General features: G+C 38.8%; 1 protein-coding gene across 5 annotated transcripts; it reads right to left on the reverse strand.

The window, feature by feature from the left end:
* Positions 1-46: 46 nt before the first annotated feature.
* LOC111333548 (uncharacterized) lies at positions 47-12,057 on the reverse strand. 5 transcript variants are annotated; one of them, XM_022939170.2, is made up of 3 exons: positions 12,033-12,057; positions 4,947-5,053; positions 47-2,406 (listed from the first exon to the last, which is right to left on the reverse strand). In XM_022939170.2, the coding sequence occupies exons 2-3, from the start codon at positions 5,048-5,050 to the stop codon at positions 1,389-1,391; spliced, it is 1,122 nt and encodes a 373-aa protein (XP_022794905.1). In that variant the 5' UTR covers positions 5,051-5,053; positions 12,033-12,057; the 3' UTR covers positions 47-1,388. The 5 variants fall into 5 exon arrangements, with proteins under 5 accessions (XP_022794905.1, XP_022794891.1, XP_022794899.1 ...); XM_022939156.2 differs by lacking the exon at positions 12,033-12,057 and adding an exon at positions 11,852-12,008; XM_022939164.2 differs by lacking the exon at positions 12,033-12,057 and adding an exon at positions 9,584-9,738.
* Between the last annotated feature and the right edge of the window lie 3,152 nt (positions 12,058-15,209).

Here is a 15,209-nt window from a genome sequence, read left to right on the forward strand (position 1 = left end):
AAATTGGACGGAAATATCCGAACCTCAGTACAAAACCACACCGGGAAGAGGTTCATTAATTCTAATATTTTCGTCAGCATAGTATATCAGCTTCACACAGGTAATGTATTACAAGTCTCTGAGTTCGAATAATAGTATCTTTCCGACATCAATTCAAAAGAAAGCAAGGTAACCAGTGTCACCCACGCCTAATGGAAATGCAGTACTACTTATCGCCCAACAGGCCTACGATGACATCTTTTTCTGGCCCTTTTTTACTGCCTGTCACCACAATATCAGGCTTATTCGAAAATTCATTACAGGCCACACTCGTGGGAAATTCAGTTATTCCCAAATTTACGTACTCTGTCTTCATTTATCGGACAAATCGTGTCTGCCGCAGATAAACCGTACAGCGCTTTCAGTTAAAGATGATTTTTCTGCGTGGGCCTTTTCGCAGTAAAAAAGCCACATTTTTATGACAAAAAAAAATTACAAAAATTACTGTTCTTTAAAAACGGCAAAATATTTTTCCATTTCCTTCTAGCGTATTTTTACATATAAACAACTCTGATTATGTTAATAAATTGTTTTGATATTTCTCTTCCTATTTTATATTTAAAGAACGTAGCAAAACACTTAAAAACAAGCTTAATGAGACGAAACCGGCAAGTATTAATTCCTTCTGCAATTGCAAATCGCCATGAGAGAGCATTCACCAAGTGTTTTCGGAGGGGAACACTTTTTATATAATCTTCGCGAGCTTAATCTTTCACTGATTTTTACTCAAGATTGACGCGCGTTTGTGGAATTTCTACTCATTCCACCATTGCCACTGCCGCAAGAAATGAGCAGCCACATGACTTTTGATTAAAGATGGCTTCAGTCATCCTGGAAAAAAACTCGTTAAACTTTACCTTTTTAGATTTTTAAAAAGAACGAATAGTTTATATCCATGTGATATACAATTACATTTGCTCTGCTCTGTGACGCATCAAGTAAAGAACAGTACAATCATTATCGTGAGTCGACTCAGCCAAAATTAAGCAAAACTTTCGAAGGAGATGAAGGACTAAAGATGGCTGAGTAGGAGCGTGTTTGAGTGATTAAAGTAAAAAAAAAAATGTCGAGAGATCAAATCCATCATCCACTATCTTGCCTCTACATCCACTGAAAGGTTACCAGCATAATATCGGCATATACAACATATAGTCCGCCACAATTAGGGACTGAGCTTGCACCAGTACTTCCTAAAGTTTATTCCATTTTCCACGCGACCATCCGCTACAAAAGATAACTCCTGCATTGTCAAGCTGAGCTGAGAAGCGAACCGAGTTTCCGAAGCACAACCTTTAAAGTTGATGTCAAGTTAATGTTTAAGATGTTCGTGCACACGCATTGAGGACTCTTTAATTTGGCAGAGTCGGTACACCGACACGTTTTACTCGCTTGATTCTTGTAGTGTCTTGAGCGTCATAATATTGCTCCATCAGCGCTGGCGAAGTGGGTGGCGGAACATCTGGTGGTATTGACCCAGACACAATCATCCCATTTACGTTCTGAGTGTTATTCGTTTGTGGACCGTGTCTTGGATAGTTCTGAGATGACGAATGTGGATAGAGGGAACCTTCTGACCTTGCACTGGATAAGCCCTGTGCATCATTGGTTTGAGAAAGATACCATGTGGCTCCCGTTGTGTTGTAATCTTCCTCTGGAAGTGTAAATGAGGGTTGGCTCTGTTCCAAGGGCCACAACTGGACCTCCTCACTCACAGGTACTAATACTTCACTGTTATGTCTAAAACGCTGTTTTTCAAGCTCTCTAGACCCTCTCTTTCCACCTTTACCTTTACCCGCAGGCGACTTGGCCCTTCCAGGCTCAGTGAGATAACCGGGAGGGATGTTTCCATTAACGTAACCAACGGGTCTGGGCATTGTCACCCCTTGTGGCACTTCCAAGCGGTATCTTATGCTTTCATCTATATCTAGGGATTTTGACCTCCCTTTCTGTGACTTGCCTCGGCCAGGCTCCGTGTAATAACCTGCTGGGAAATGTCCGTTGAACTCGTCGCGTCTTGGTGGAATCATTCCTAACCTTACCATTCTCTGCTCAGCTTCATTGTGGCTGACATATCTTTGCGGAGTTCCTGGTCGAAGGCTATTTGATCTGTCAAGTTCGTTAGAATATTTCACCATTGATTTGCCGACTATAAAAGGCTCATTCCCAGCTGCTCTTGTCAAAGAAGGCGGCGAACTCAATAAGTCGTGCGGTTTTTCTTTTAGAACCCAATTGGTGTTGTTGTTGGAGGATGCCATAGACGCAGAATTAGACTGAATCCCCATGAAGTCACTATTTCTACTGGCGAGAGCCGCTAGGCGCTGCCGGCGTTGCTCCTCACGCTCATCACGTCTCCTTTGGCTATCTTTCCTAATTGTGCAAGGAAACAATAAATTCCTGATTAATGATGATCCATGCCATACTTCAGCGCAGTAATGGGGTATGTGAGGTGAAAATAAGGAATGATAGTTCTACTAACTTTCCAATTATCTTTAATTGGTACTGTTGCAAAAAAAAAAAGGAGAATAAAATCTTGTGCACATGCAAGTAATGATGAAATCTTCACCAACATACAAATGCAGCCTTTACTGCGGAAATCAGATAGTGAGAAGTTCAATTTTTGTCATTTTCTGTTTAAATTTCTGCGATGGTCGTGTTCATCAAGGTTTGTAATACTGAAGGCATTCGCCTCGTCCCAATTCGTGTGTGATTTTTAACGAAACCTTAGAACAAATGGAACCTTAGAATAATAGTTTGGCTGGACAGATGAACACCAAAGCTTAACCAAAGGGAACAACGACGGATAGTGATGGCGACGATTTTCAAGGAATAGTCCATTTTATAGTTGCTTGCTTGGTTGCCAAGCTTTAAAACAAGATTGAGGTTAAGGGTGACCTTGTTATGATACAAAATTTGTGCTTTCCAAATTTAATTTACTTTTTATCATGCTAACTGGATACTGGTCTATATCGAAACAAGGTCACCTCTGACCTCACTCCAATCAAAGGCAAAGTAGGTAACTATAAAATGGCCTATTACAAATCGCGAATTGATGGATGGACAAATCATCACCAGCTCTCTCTCTCTTTTCTTAGTATGCTTTCTATTGTCTAATACTGAATTAACCTGAACAAGTTAAAGAACAAAAAAATTATAGTGCAGGCAGATTTCCTAAAAAAGCGTTTCACATCTCAAGCAATAATTGCACAGCCATAACTTTAAATCTGTTGTTTTGGCGTTATATATAGTTGCAGGCTTAACTATTTTTAGCCAATAAAGATGAATAATCATATAGATAGGTTTTTTCGGAGATGATATACTTGGAATAGTCTTTTGACATGATAGTTATAACTTCAATCGCATTTCTCAAGGCAAAAGAACATCCAATGCAAGATGTAAGAGACAATTGAACACAGAGACAGCAAATGACGATTATGATCAAATTCACGATCGAGATAACGGTTATAATGATGATGATACTAACGACAACAAGAACAATGACAATGACAGTGACAATGACAGGGGCAGGGGCAGGGGCAGGGACAGGGACAATGACAGAGACAGGGACAATGACAGGGACAGGGACAATGACAGGGACAGGGACAATGACAATGACAGAGACAGGGACAATGACAGGGACAGGGACAATGACAATGACAGAGACAGCGACAATGACAGGGACAGGGACAATGACAAAGACAGCGACAATGACAGGGACAGGGACAGGGACAATGACAGGGACAGGGACAGGGACAATGACAATGACAGAGACAGGGACAATGACAGGGACAATGACAATGACAGAGACAGCGACAATGACAGGGACAGGGACAGGGACAATGACAAAGACAGCGACAATGACAGGGACAGGGACAATGACAATGACAGGGACAGGGACAATGACAATGACAGAGACAGGGACAATGACAGGGACAGGGACAATGACAATGACAATGACAGCGACAATGACAGGGACAGGGACAGGGACAATGACAAAGACAGCGACAATGACAGGGACAGGGACAGGGACAATGACAGGGACAGGGACAGGGACAGGGACAATGACAATGACAGAGACAGGGACAATGACAGGGACAGGGACAATGACAATGACAGAGACAGCGACAATGACAGGGACAGGGACAATGACAATGACAAAGACAGCGACAATGACAGGGACAGGGACAGGGACAATGACAATGACAGAGACAGGGACAATGATAGGGACAGGGACAATGACAGGGACAGGGACAATGACATTGACAGAGACAGGGACAATGACAGGGACAGGGACAATGACAGGGACAGGGACAATGACATTGACAGAGACAGGGACAATGACAGAGACAGGGACAATGACAGGGACAGGGACAATGACAGGGACAGGGACAATGACATTGACAGAGACAGGGACAATGATAGGGACAGGGACAATGACAATGACAGAGACAGCGACAATGACAGGGACAGGGACAGGGACAATGACAGAGACAGGGACAATGACAGGGACAGGGACAATGAAAGGGACAGGGACAATGACAATGACAGAGACAGGGACAATGACAGGGACAGGGACAATGACAATGACAGAGACAGCGACAATGACAGGGACAGGGACAGGGACAATGACAGAGACAGGGACAATGACAGGGACAGGGACAATGACAGGGACAAGGACAATGACAATGACAGAGACAGGGACAATTATAGGGACAGGGACAATGACAATGACAATGACAGGGACAATGACAACGACGATGACAATGACAACAGAGACAGCAACTTGAGTGAGAGCGAAAACGGAAGAAACAGTGATAACATAACGAAAACGAAAGTGATAACGATAACGAAAAAGGCAACGACAACGATAACAATGAGCAATGACGACAATAATAACATGCTGCAACTACCTGGCCCATAAAACGCAAAAGATAGCGAGAATGCAAATAAGGACCAAAATCAACGCTGCCAATCCTGCCACGAGTCCTATTACCCAAGGTTCCGCTTCTACCATTTTCTGAAATAAAAGAAATTAATTATAGCATATTTAGATTCGAAAACATAATTTAGGTTCAAAATGTGGCAAAGTAAGTAAAAACTTGTCCTTCTTTATGCATCTTCAAGAATAGATAAAATTGTGACCTTCATATGAGAAAATGGTTAATTTAAGCAACCTAATAAGTGCTCTTAGATGTTGGGAGAAGAACAAGATTCTCTTCTATGCAGTGACTTCACTAAAACAAAAGCGGGAGGTCTTACAATTAATTATTTTTCTATGCTCGAGGCACATTATAACGAGATTTCACTTATACGATTCAAGCTATCTTCACGAAAACGAGGATTTCTTTTAAAGTCGAGCAAGGTCGGAGACTTACTTTGCTTTGTAACCCAGAAAGGCAGTGAGCTGACCAGGTGTATGTGTTTTTGTTAGTCTGGGATTGAGAAGCAACTACTAAAAACATTTCTGCGTGGCCAGAGTCTCTATCAATTATAACCTTTTGCGATTCTAACGATGGTACAATTGTTTAAAAGGACATTTAATTGATATTTGAAAACTGAACACAACTAAACTGCCAGAACACAATACAAGTTATTTTTGAGACCCTCTACCAACCAAATATTGTGATCCAGTTCTTTTGAGTTTTTGAGCGACCATATCGGTGTAAAAATTAGCATATTTCCACGTGAATGAAGTAGACCTTATTAAATGAGCGACGGAGACCTAATGCTCTAACCTCGATACAAAAATATGACGGTGAACGAAATTATTTCAGGACTTCTTCAAACACATCAAATCATATAAAAGTAAATGGAATTTTAAGCTGAAACCGTTCCTGTCCATCACTAGTCATGAGTACGCGTGTAAGATATAATTAGCGAGTAGAACGATTAATTTAGACAATTGAAGTTACATATATTATGAGAACAAGTAAACAGTATTTTTCCTTCGAAACATCTTTACATTGCATTCATAAGTCGACTCGAAAATCATTCTACCAAAGAACACGTTCGAACTGAAAAATCGTGACGATCCTCAGCCTCTAATTTAGTACATCGATTAGCCTGTCGCTACTGTTTCATCTCAAAGATGATTATTTCTTGCGTATGCTGAAATATCTATATCACAGCTTTTTAAATGATAGACGCTGAACCATTCAGAGAGTTTGTGCAATTCTCAGAAGTTTCGTTTTGACGTTGACTCAGTCTTAGACACGTGCGACGTGCTCGTATTACAGCAAACGCTTGTCAATGTTTCCTTCATGCGCGAACATGTCCATATAAATTGCACCTTACACGCAAAATGGGTCGTTGAAGTGTCCTTTACACTTATACAAATTCAACAGAATGCTACGCTCACCTCTCTAGCTTACTTCATCTGGCGTTCAAGATTTTTATGAACATTTATACTGGAGGACACTGTTTTCGTGTCCTAGATTCATCCTGGAGCCCACTCATTTATGCAAAACGAGAGTAGTGATGTTATTTTCTTCTGCGTGCAAGTATGAAGTCAGGCATGCGTTGCATTCTTTCTCAAGTACTTGCTAAACGTTCTTGATCCCCCCGACTTGTACGTGCCGATTGCAGATTGTATTGCCTGAAGAGGTTTCTCTAGATCACGATCACACGTTAGTTCATCGTGTCGTTTGGCTTTGAAATATCCCTCAAATAATAACTAAATGTTTTTTCTAAATCAAATGGAAAACATGCTATACGGTAAACAGGTAAATAAGATAAAGTGGCCTCATTAACTGAGTTGATAAAGTAAATTGGCCACCGGAAAGAGTTTCGTAAAGCAGACGTTTCGAGCGTCAGCCCTTTGTCAGAGCGAGTGGTGAATGCACTAAGCCGTAAAAGTGGTAAATATATTTTCAACTCGGTCGTTGAGTCAAACTATTATGAATGCCTACTAAAAATGCGAAAAACGCATTCCTTTTTCGCCGTAGTTATTGTCCCTCAATCATCCTTACTAGCCTTAACTTCATCGGGTTGTTTATAAGCTCTGATCGTGCTTGAACGGACTCATTTTGCGGCTTTCTGAAACCTTAGATGATAATAATAATAATAGTAATAATAATAATAATAATAACACCTTTATTTAGACACGATAATGTTTAAAGCTGAACAGCTTGTGGGGTCGTGTATAAATCCAAATAAACTCTAAATTAAATAAATTCAAGATAATTTATATCATGTGACGACAGGCTGTGGTTAGAAAGAATACAAAAGAAACTTGCAGATTTGAATTTTTCCCTCATACCTGAGGTTATGCCACAAGGGCTTACGCAACCTCATTCTTTTAACCAATAAAACTGATAGTAATTCTTTTGTCTACACAAGAGCTTGAAGAAGCCCACCTCTTTTTGGCTCTCTACCACGCACTCCTTCGATATATCAGGATATCTGGTGGTCGCAAATCGCGTACGTTTAACCAATAAAGCTGATAGTATTTCCCTTGTCTTAACAAGAGCTAAAAAACGCCCATGCCACCTACTTTCAGCCAGCTATGCACCTATGTGTTAGAGTATGTTGAGGTCGCAAATATGAGAGCATTGGCGAATTAACATAATGATATCTGCCACATAATATATTGGAGATCTTAACAAGTGCTCAAAAATTAACCTTTGTTATAAATCAATTAACCAAAGTTAACAAATCAATGGTTATTGTAGGTTTTACGATTAGTGCAATATAATGTGAAGACTTCTGAAATTTAAACGCATATATGATTCTTACCGGCATCAAAGAAGACCGTTATACAGTAGATGTCGTCATCAGATGAACCTTCCAGAAAATATGAAAAAGTATTTCGACAAAGACGAATACTAGACTAGACTGACTTGTCAGTTCCTCATTTTCCGAGAAGCGGGGCGTCATTTCTATCGAATATGCGACTGCTCTGAATCGGTTTTTGTGTAGTGTTTAAAATCATCATTCCTCGGGCCTTTCTTTTCAGTATACCTTTGATATGATTTAGTGAGAGTAACAGTATCACTTTTGCGTTCGAAAAAAAAGTTTTCTGAGATTTTTTTCACCTTTACTAAGAGCGCCTTCAACGGTCTTTTTCGGTTTGTAACCACCTTGTGAAGTACACCGATATTTCACAGGAAGGTGAAAAAAATTCAATATAGATATTGTTATTTTGGGTTTTCGATAAATATTGTTCTTAAAAAAAATTATTCTTGACATTAAGCTCAGTTATTGAAAATTCAGACAACTGTAACTTTTGTTGTTCTTATCTCGCCATTTGGAATGTCTATAAACTCTGAGTGATGGTGTACAACGGTGTAAAAAAGCCGCGACGATAGTACTTTGCTCGCATTTCAATGAAAAAACTGATTCCGGCAAACTGAATAGAACTCTCCTCTCATGCAGCAACTTTTTAAAATGATATAAAGTCTGCCTTTGAACTTTAACTCGAACGGTGAACAGAAGAGACCTCTTGGATCTTACGTTTAGAAAATAACCGCAGACTTAATACGTTGTTCGTATGAGTTCTTCAAATGATACTTTTGAGAGCCACTTCATTCGAGCAGCAAGTTCTGCTGTTGTCACTGTAGCGCGGGGTAATTAAGAATAATTAAAATTGATTCCTTGATTGAAAATTCCCACAGAACGAAGTACTCCTCGTTTTAAAATATTCCGTGTTACGTAGTTGATAAGAGGAGTTAGGTCCTAGGAAAATTGTAAAAAATACAAAAGCCGGTGAAGAGATCCTTGTAATTCTTTAAAAGATAATAATGATTAATTTAGTAAAATGTATTATGTTGTACTTTGAAGAAAATTTACGTGATAACTTTTTTAACACATAACAAATATGTCTACCAATTTAACCCAAGTGTTAGTAATCGCGTGACTCTATTTGCTGCTTTGTCCTCCCTTCAACAAGGAAACGTTTCAAAGTAAAACAAAAGAGGAATTATTCCCTGCACCGTGGCACAGCTTCTTGAGATAAAACCGGCTCAAACGGGGCTATTCAAGTGCTGTTTTGGTGAGCTCGTATTTATTTTGGGAATAAATTGCCATTACTATTAATAGTTGTTTACCTTGAGCGATCAGTGGCCAGCCCAAAATCTCGCCGTTTAGCATGCTATTTGCGTATCTATTAATCCTACAATTTATATCTATCCTCGTTTCAGGCAATTGATCAAACAAAAAAACATATTCTGGTAAAATTCTTGTTACAAAATATACCAAATATTTTATAAATACGTTTCGTAGCGTGAATTCTTAATCAAGATCATTATGATGTAAATTTCAACGGAATATTGTGCTTTGTCGCGTTAAATTTTAAGACATGCTTGCGAGCGTTGGAAGAAAGTGGCAAATTTAACATTGCGCGCAGAAAATTCCTGTTCGTTCTAAACATCAAGCGAAATAAACGGCAAATCAAAAACTGCAACCGCCCTTAAAGCAGCACAGCGCAGATTGATTTGCTTCCTAAATGAAGGTTGTCATGAAGAAGTCCGGTTATATTAAAAACGACACGAGGTATCTCTACAATCCATGTTCGATGTTAGGTTCTAGCTATAGCTGGATAAAATCGTACCTCACATGAAAAGTCCTTCTCACTTTTGTGCCAGTTTTCTCTGTAAGGTTCAGTTCGCAAGACAACGTAAGTTTCTGAACAATATGTTAAGGTGTACTTTTATTAACACCGCATGGTTTCAAAGTAATCAATATTGACGGTGGTGCTGATGTGTCATGATAGCAAAGCATTATTGGTTCCGTGTGACGTAAAACAACTCAGCTGCTGTCGTAAGATCTTCCGCTGGATCATTGGCCGAAAACACTTCCGAGAAACCTTCACAAGGGATAACTGGGCACAAGTGAAGACAGCATTGCTTTGCGCAAAAGTGCAAAACGCAAATTAAATTTTTTCATGCGGCTGAAAAAATAGATTTGTGCAAGAAAAATTTTCACCTGAGTTTCACGAAAGTGGAAAAAAAAAGATATTTGATAAACGCGATCATTGATGACCTAAATTTAAGAAGAAATAAGTTTCTTTTGTAACATTTTAAATAGCGTACAAGACGTGCTGGAGTTAAAATCATTCAGTGAAAAATGTGCGTGTAGTTCTCAGCTCATATGTATTATTTGTATTGTATTTAACAACTTACCTAAGGCAGGTAAATTTACAATAGGACAAGGTTGTCCCCTAGTAGGTAAATTGCTTTTCCCTATCCCCTAACCCAATCTCAGTAAACATGCCAGACCACAACACCGGGCGCTACGTTCTCTACAAAAAGACTTCCTTTATAACCACTTACATTTAAATATTTAAATATGAGGTAAATATTATGTCAGACATATACATCACGGAATGTTAGTTGTTAAAGCACAAAAAATTAAATTATTAATTAATGACTAGAAAAAGATTTTTTCGCATTATGAAAGAGAGAAAATTATGAACAAATTCTAACAAATTAATATAACTAAGCTGTAAACTTGAAAAGCCTAAAGTATAGTTGTTGAACATTAAGCAACATGATTTGATTAACACTGTCTGTCTGTCTGTCTTTTCGTCGGCCGCTGGCTCTTTTTCACACCACGCAGGAAACCCGTATTTTCTCACGGAAATAGTAAGATCCGGATTTTTACCCAAGTTGGAATGAGTTTGTTGTTATTAATTTTTTTCTCAATGAGAACCTCTCCTGCAGCTTTTCCTTCAACTTTCCAAAGTTTGTGAACAATTTAGTGTGAGAGAGATGTTCTTAAAGAAATGATGATATATAGCACTTGTAGGTCAACTCCATGATTCGTCTTTTTACAGTTTTTTTTGAGGGAATATGACAAGGTGATATTCACTGCAAAAACGTCATTGGCGTCATCAGTGCGTGATTAAAACGGGAACGAAAGCAATATATCTAAAAAACAATAACCTACTTTTTAACGAATTTTCTAGATGTGTTTTGATTTTTTTTTTCGAATTCATGGCGACTCATATGATGAAAAATTGTTGCTCGTTTTCTAGTGAGGCCAGATCAACTGAAAACAATGCGAAACCGATTTGAGAAACTCTCAGAAGCCGCTTTGTTCTCTGTACTCTTTCAGTGAACTTGTGGGATTGTGACTACTAAGGCCATTAAAAACAAACAGAAAACTTCATTTGAGACAATCCGTTTTTGTTTCATACAATGAGCGTTTTTAAATATCATTTGCATGCCAATGCAAATACGTAGAGCTTACACAGCAACCTACTATTACAAGATACACAAATCCTAAAGAAGTTCTCTGTTAAGCACCATGATTGATAGAGCATTTTCAAAATTGGAAGAATATGACAATAGAGAAATTACAACAAGACAATATCGAGCTTAGTCGAATGAATGTAACGTTGAGTTTGTCATTCTTGTTCATCTTGACCAATTTCTTTACCTGCCGCATCTGGTTGAGCAGGTTTATTAAAATTTAGATGGTGAGTTACACCGATTGTAAATTGTTTAACCTCGATGATAACCTTTAGATACTGTTGAGAACTCAAACCAGAGCTCTAGTAACCGAGATACGACAAATGAACTCCGATCTTTGAACATGAAGTTATGATCGGTCAGTTCCTTGAGACATGTTGTGCCTTCCCGAATAATACGACTTCTAAAAAGGTTTTTATTTACAGAAATGTGTTTTCTACAGGTGTCAAAGACGTTTATATTCCCCGCATGGGTAATGCAATTAGCTTTGATAGGTAGAATTCAAATATGGTAAACAGTTTTAGTGTGGAGCTTACTAAGTTTAAGCCTCAAAGCCAATAAAGAAAGGCATAATTCCACTGTAAATATAAAAATGTCGACTGCGTTGACTAGACTCAGTCTCTTACCTGAGGATACTCTCGAGGTAATTTTAGTCGCAACGCGCAAATGTGAAAATACTTGTTCAAACGAAGCCAAGATGTCACACAAAAGAGTTGTATCGAGCCCAAGCCACTCTCCCACTCTGCTGCAACCAGCTAGGTATGTCTACTTCAAAAATCGCTAAGACAGGAATGTGCAAAAGCTTACCGTAAACTTCCTGTGTACTATCGCTCCGTCAAGCCCTCACAGTGGAAAAATAGGAGCACATCATATCAGCTTAGCTGCTCTCAGAGCACAATATTTGTCCGCAATTTGTTAAGGCCATATTGGACCCTCGGCTCCTGATTCGTTCAAAGAACACCCCTAGCTGCAGAACTGGAGAATGTTTAGTCCAAAATACCTATATCTGCGAGGGTATTGAAATTCTCAAGAGCTAATACAAGCATTCGATCTCACTTTGTGTTAACGATAGCCAAACAAACATGACGCCAATAGCCGAGGGCGGAGCTCTATTATTCATCTTACTAAGATGAATAAAAAGATAAGAAAATTTAAGGAAAGAGTACCATATAACCCCATATATAATTATGCATTCCACCTCTTTGTCTTTCACGACAAACTTTAAAAACAAAGTCTACTAGTCTGAGTGCATAATTAATGTATGGGGTTATATGGTACTCTTGCCAAATTTAAAACGAACAGAGCTTTAAGGGAAGTTGTTAAGTGTAAATTTATTATTTTCATCATTCCGTGAAAACAAACCAACAAAAGAAACTTTCGCTGAACGTTTAGAGTCAAAATGATTTTAACGTTAATCATCTTTTGAAATCATCCATTGTCGCATTCTCGAAATTAGACAGCATTTTAAAACTTACATCTTTATCACAAAGATATGTAAAGTAAATGCAAATATCTGATCTGACAAAATGACTTGCTATTGTTACTGGATAGCAACAAAGAACTACAAGAAATTTGTTCAACTTATTTCTTGAGTGAAGAACAAAGAAAAAAGCTGCGTCCCCCGCGGGGATTAGAACCTCAACAAGTTTCCGTCTCCGGCGGTCGTAAACGGCTGCTAAGATGAAATAAATCACGGAGAACTCTGAGTCAAGTCCAAGATTCATATGCGACAGGCATCTGACAACTGCAACGATCAGCAATAGTAAATGCTGTGTGTTTCAAAATAGATTAAGTGTTTTTAATTTTTTTAAGAGAAATTTAAATGACAGAAATGACCTGGGTAAGCGCAGTGTATCCTTTCAAGTCATTAGCAGCTCAAAGGTTGTGTATATAGTATTGCACCTGATGTTCAAGTCGCAAAGATCGCTGATAAACCTTCTTGTACACGCATGTAAATGTCAAAGTTTACTAGAATTTACGCTACAAACAACATAGCATTTACGGTTGGAAAAAAATATTTTAGAAAGCAAAATCTTTATTGCACGCTAGCACTTTTCCCTTTTTTAGAATGCAAATGAACACAAAAGCTATATATTTGTCAAGGACTTCCAAGAGTAGTTCACATATTTAAAGATTCTTGTGACGAAACTATGACAATCTTAATATTGTAATTGAGTACGCTTTCTGGTCACAAAATCCCCAGTTAACCGGAAAATCTTTGGCTCAGTTTAACAGCTTACTGCGAAGTGTAACGAAAGCCATCCACCGCTCCAACTTAAATTGAGCGGAAGGAATTTTAACACTTTGACCTCCGAGAGCGACTACCATCTGATTTCACCTTACAATATCACCCCTGAAACACACATTACGGTCATGAGAATAAGGGAAATGATCAGCGTAAGAGTGACCAGTATCTAATTTCTCCTTAAAATATCACCTCCGAATCTCACAATAAGGTCACGAGAATAAAAAAAAATGATCAGTAACTAAAGAAGCTCATCAGCATCTTAGAAAATGTATGGAGAGTATGCATGCATACTGATCTTAGGGTGAAAAGGAGGGGAAGTCCTCCAAAAAAGGACTTTTGGGAATTTTAGAGTGCATCAGGTGGATTTATAATCAGCAGTTCGTTAATTTTTTTTCCCACTAAAGAAACAGGGCTTCACAAGGACCCCAGGGACCCTTCCACAATCTCTCTGGTTCACATAGTAATCCAAGGTAGTGCTGGAGAAATTTTTGCTTCATTTATGTTTTATAGTTATGCTGAAAATGTATCATATCATTGGGCACCTAACTAACAAAAATCAATGATCATCTGCTGGTATACCACTGCCTTCTTTTCATTTTTTAATTCGCCTTCTAACTGGGGGACTAAACGGGGCGATGGCTTCTACGGCTAACGGTTAAAATCTTTCCAACATGGTCATCACAATTTGTTTACACTTAACTTTTTTTTACGCCTAACGGCTAAATGTTTTGGCTAACGGCTAACGGTTGACCCCATAACGACCCCATTCTAAATGAACGCGTCTAACATGTTGCGTTTTACCTGTAAAAAATATTCTTCCGCTCAGACATCTTATAGTTGCGCGCACCACGTCTCTTTTTAATCCAATTGCAAAATATTCTATCTGAGTAATTTTGTGACTGATGTATCTATTGAAACCTCCCCCAATGTAATCTATTGCATAACTTGCACTTATTGCAAAAAGATATACATCGGCGAAACAGGCAGAAGACTAGGTGACCGATTCCGAGAACACCTTCGAGACGTGGAAAAGAATGACAAGGACACATCGAAACCAGTCGCTAGACATTTTAATTTACCTAATCATTCTAAGCAACATATGGCAATCTGCGGTCTTTCCTTACACTCAGGTAGCACAGAAAGCCGTAAAACTCTTGAACAAAAGCTCATCTTTCAAACCGGCAGTCTAAATCCCACTGGGATCAACGAACGCTTTTCATTCCACTAATTTATTCGTGTTTTCCTCGTTGCCATGTTCCCACCAATGAAGTAGCTCCACCAATAAAGTAGCTCCACACACAACCCACAATTCCTCTATTCGCTCCGACGAAGGGCTAACGCTCGAAACGTCAGCTTTTGTAATCGTTACGGTGGCCAATTTACCATTTCAACTTTGTTGATATATCCAAATTATTTCGTTACTCCCACCGACGCAGCCCCAAACAGTTTCTTTCGAAACTATCAGCCTTTATTGAAAGATAAGTTCGTATTTCGAATTATTCGCTCTAGAAGTAGTTTTTTTTTTTTTTTACTTACATGAGATGTCATTGTTGTGTTAAGCAAGGCTTAGAAATTTCCTAATAAGACGATACAAAGTGTTGAGTACTGATTCAAAAAAGAGCAACTGCTTTTAACCGCCAAGCGTCACCTCCATAAAGAAACCTAGGGCTGCGTGAACGTCGCTGACTTCACAAGCACTCCGTTATTTTAGTACATACTGCTCTTGTGTAATGTTT

Source organism: Stylophora pistillata, chromosome 4, assembly GCF_964205215.1.
Source record: "Stylophora pistillata chromosome 4, jaStyPist1.2, whole genome shotgun sequence".
Lineage (NCBI taxonomy): Eukaryota > Metazoa > Cnidaria > Anthozoa > Scleractinia > Pocilloporidae > Stylophora > Stylophora pistillata.

Coding starts and splice junctions, on each gene's coding strand:
- LOC111333548 (XM_022939170.2), bottom strand. CDS start 5,050: ATGGTAGAAGCGGAACCTTGGGTAATAGGACTCGTGGCAGGATTGGCA. Junction 2,407..4,946: donor TTTTGCGTTTTATGGGCCAG/GTAGTTGCAGCA, acceptor TTGCACAATTAG/GAAAGATAGCCAAAGGAGAC.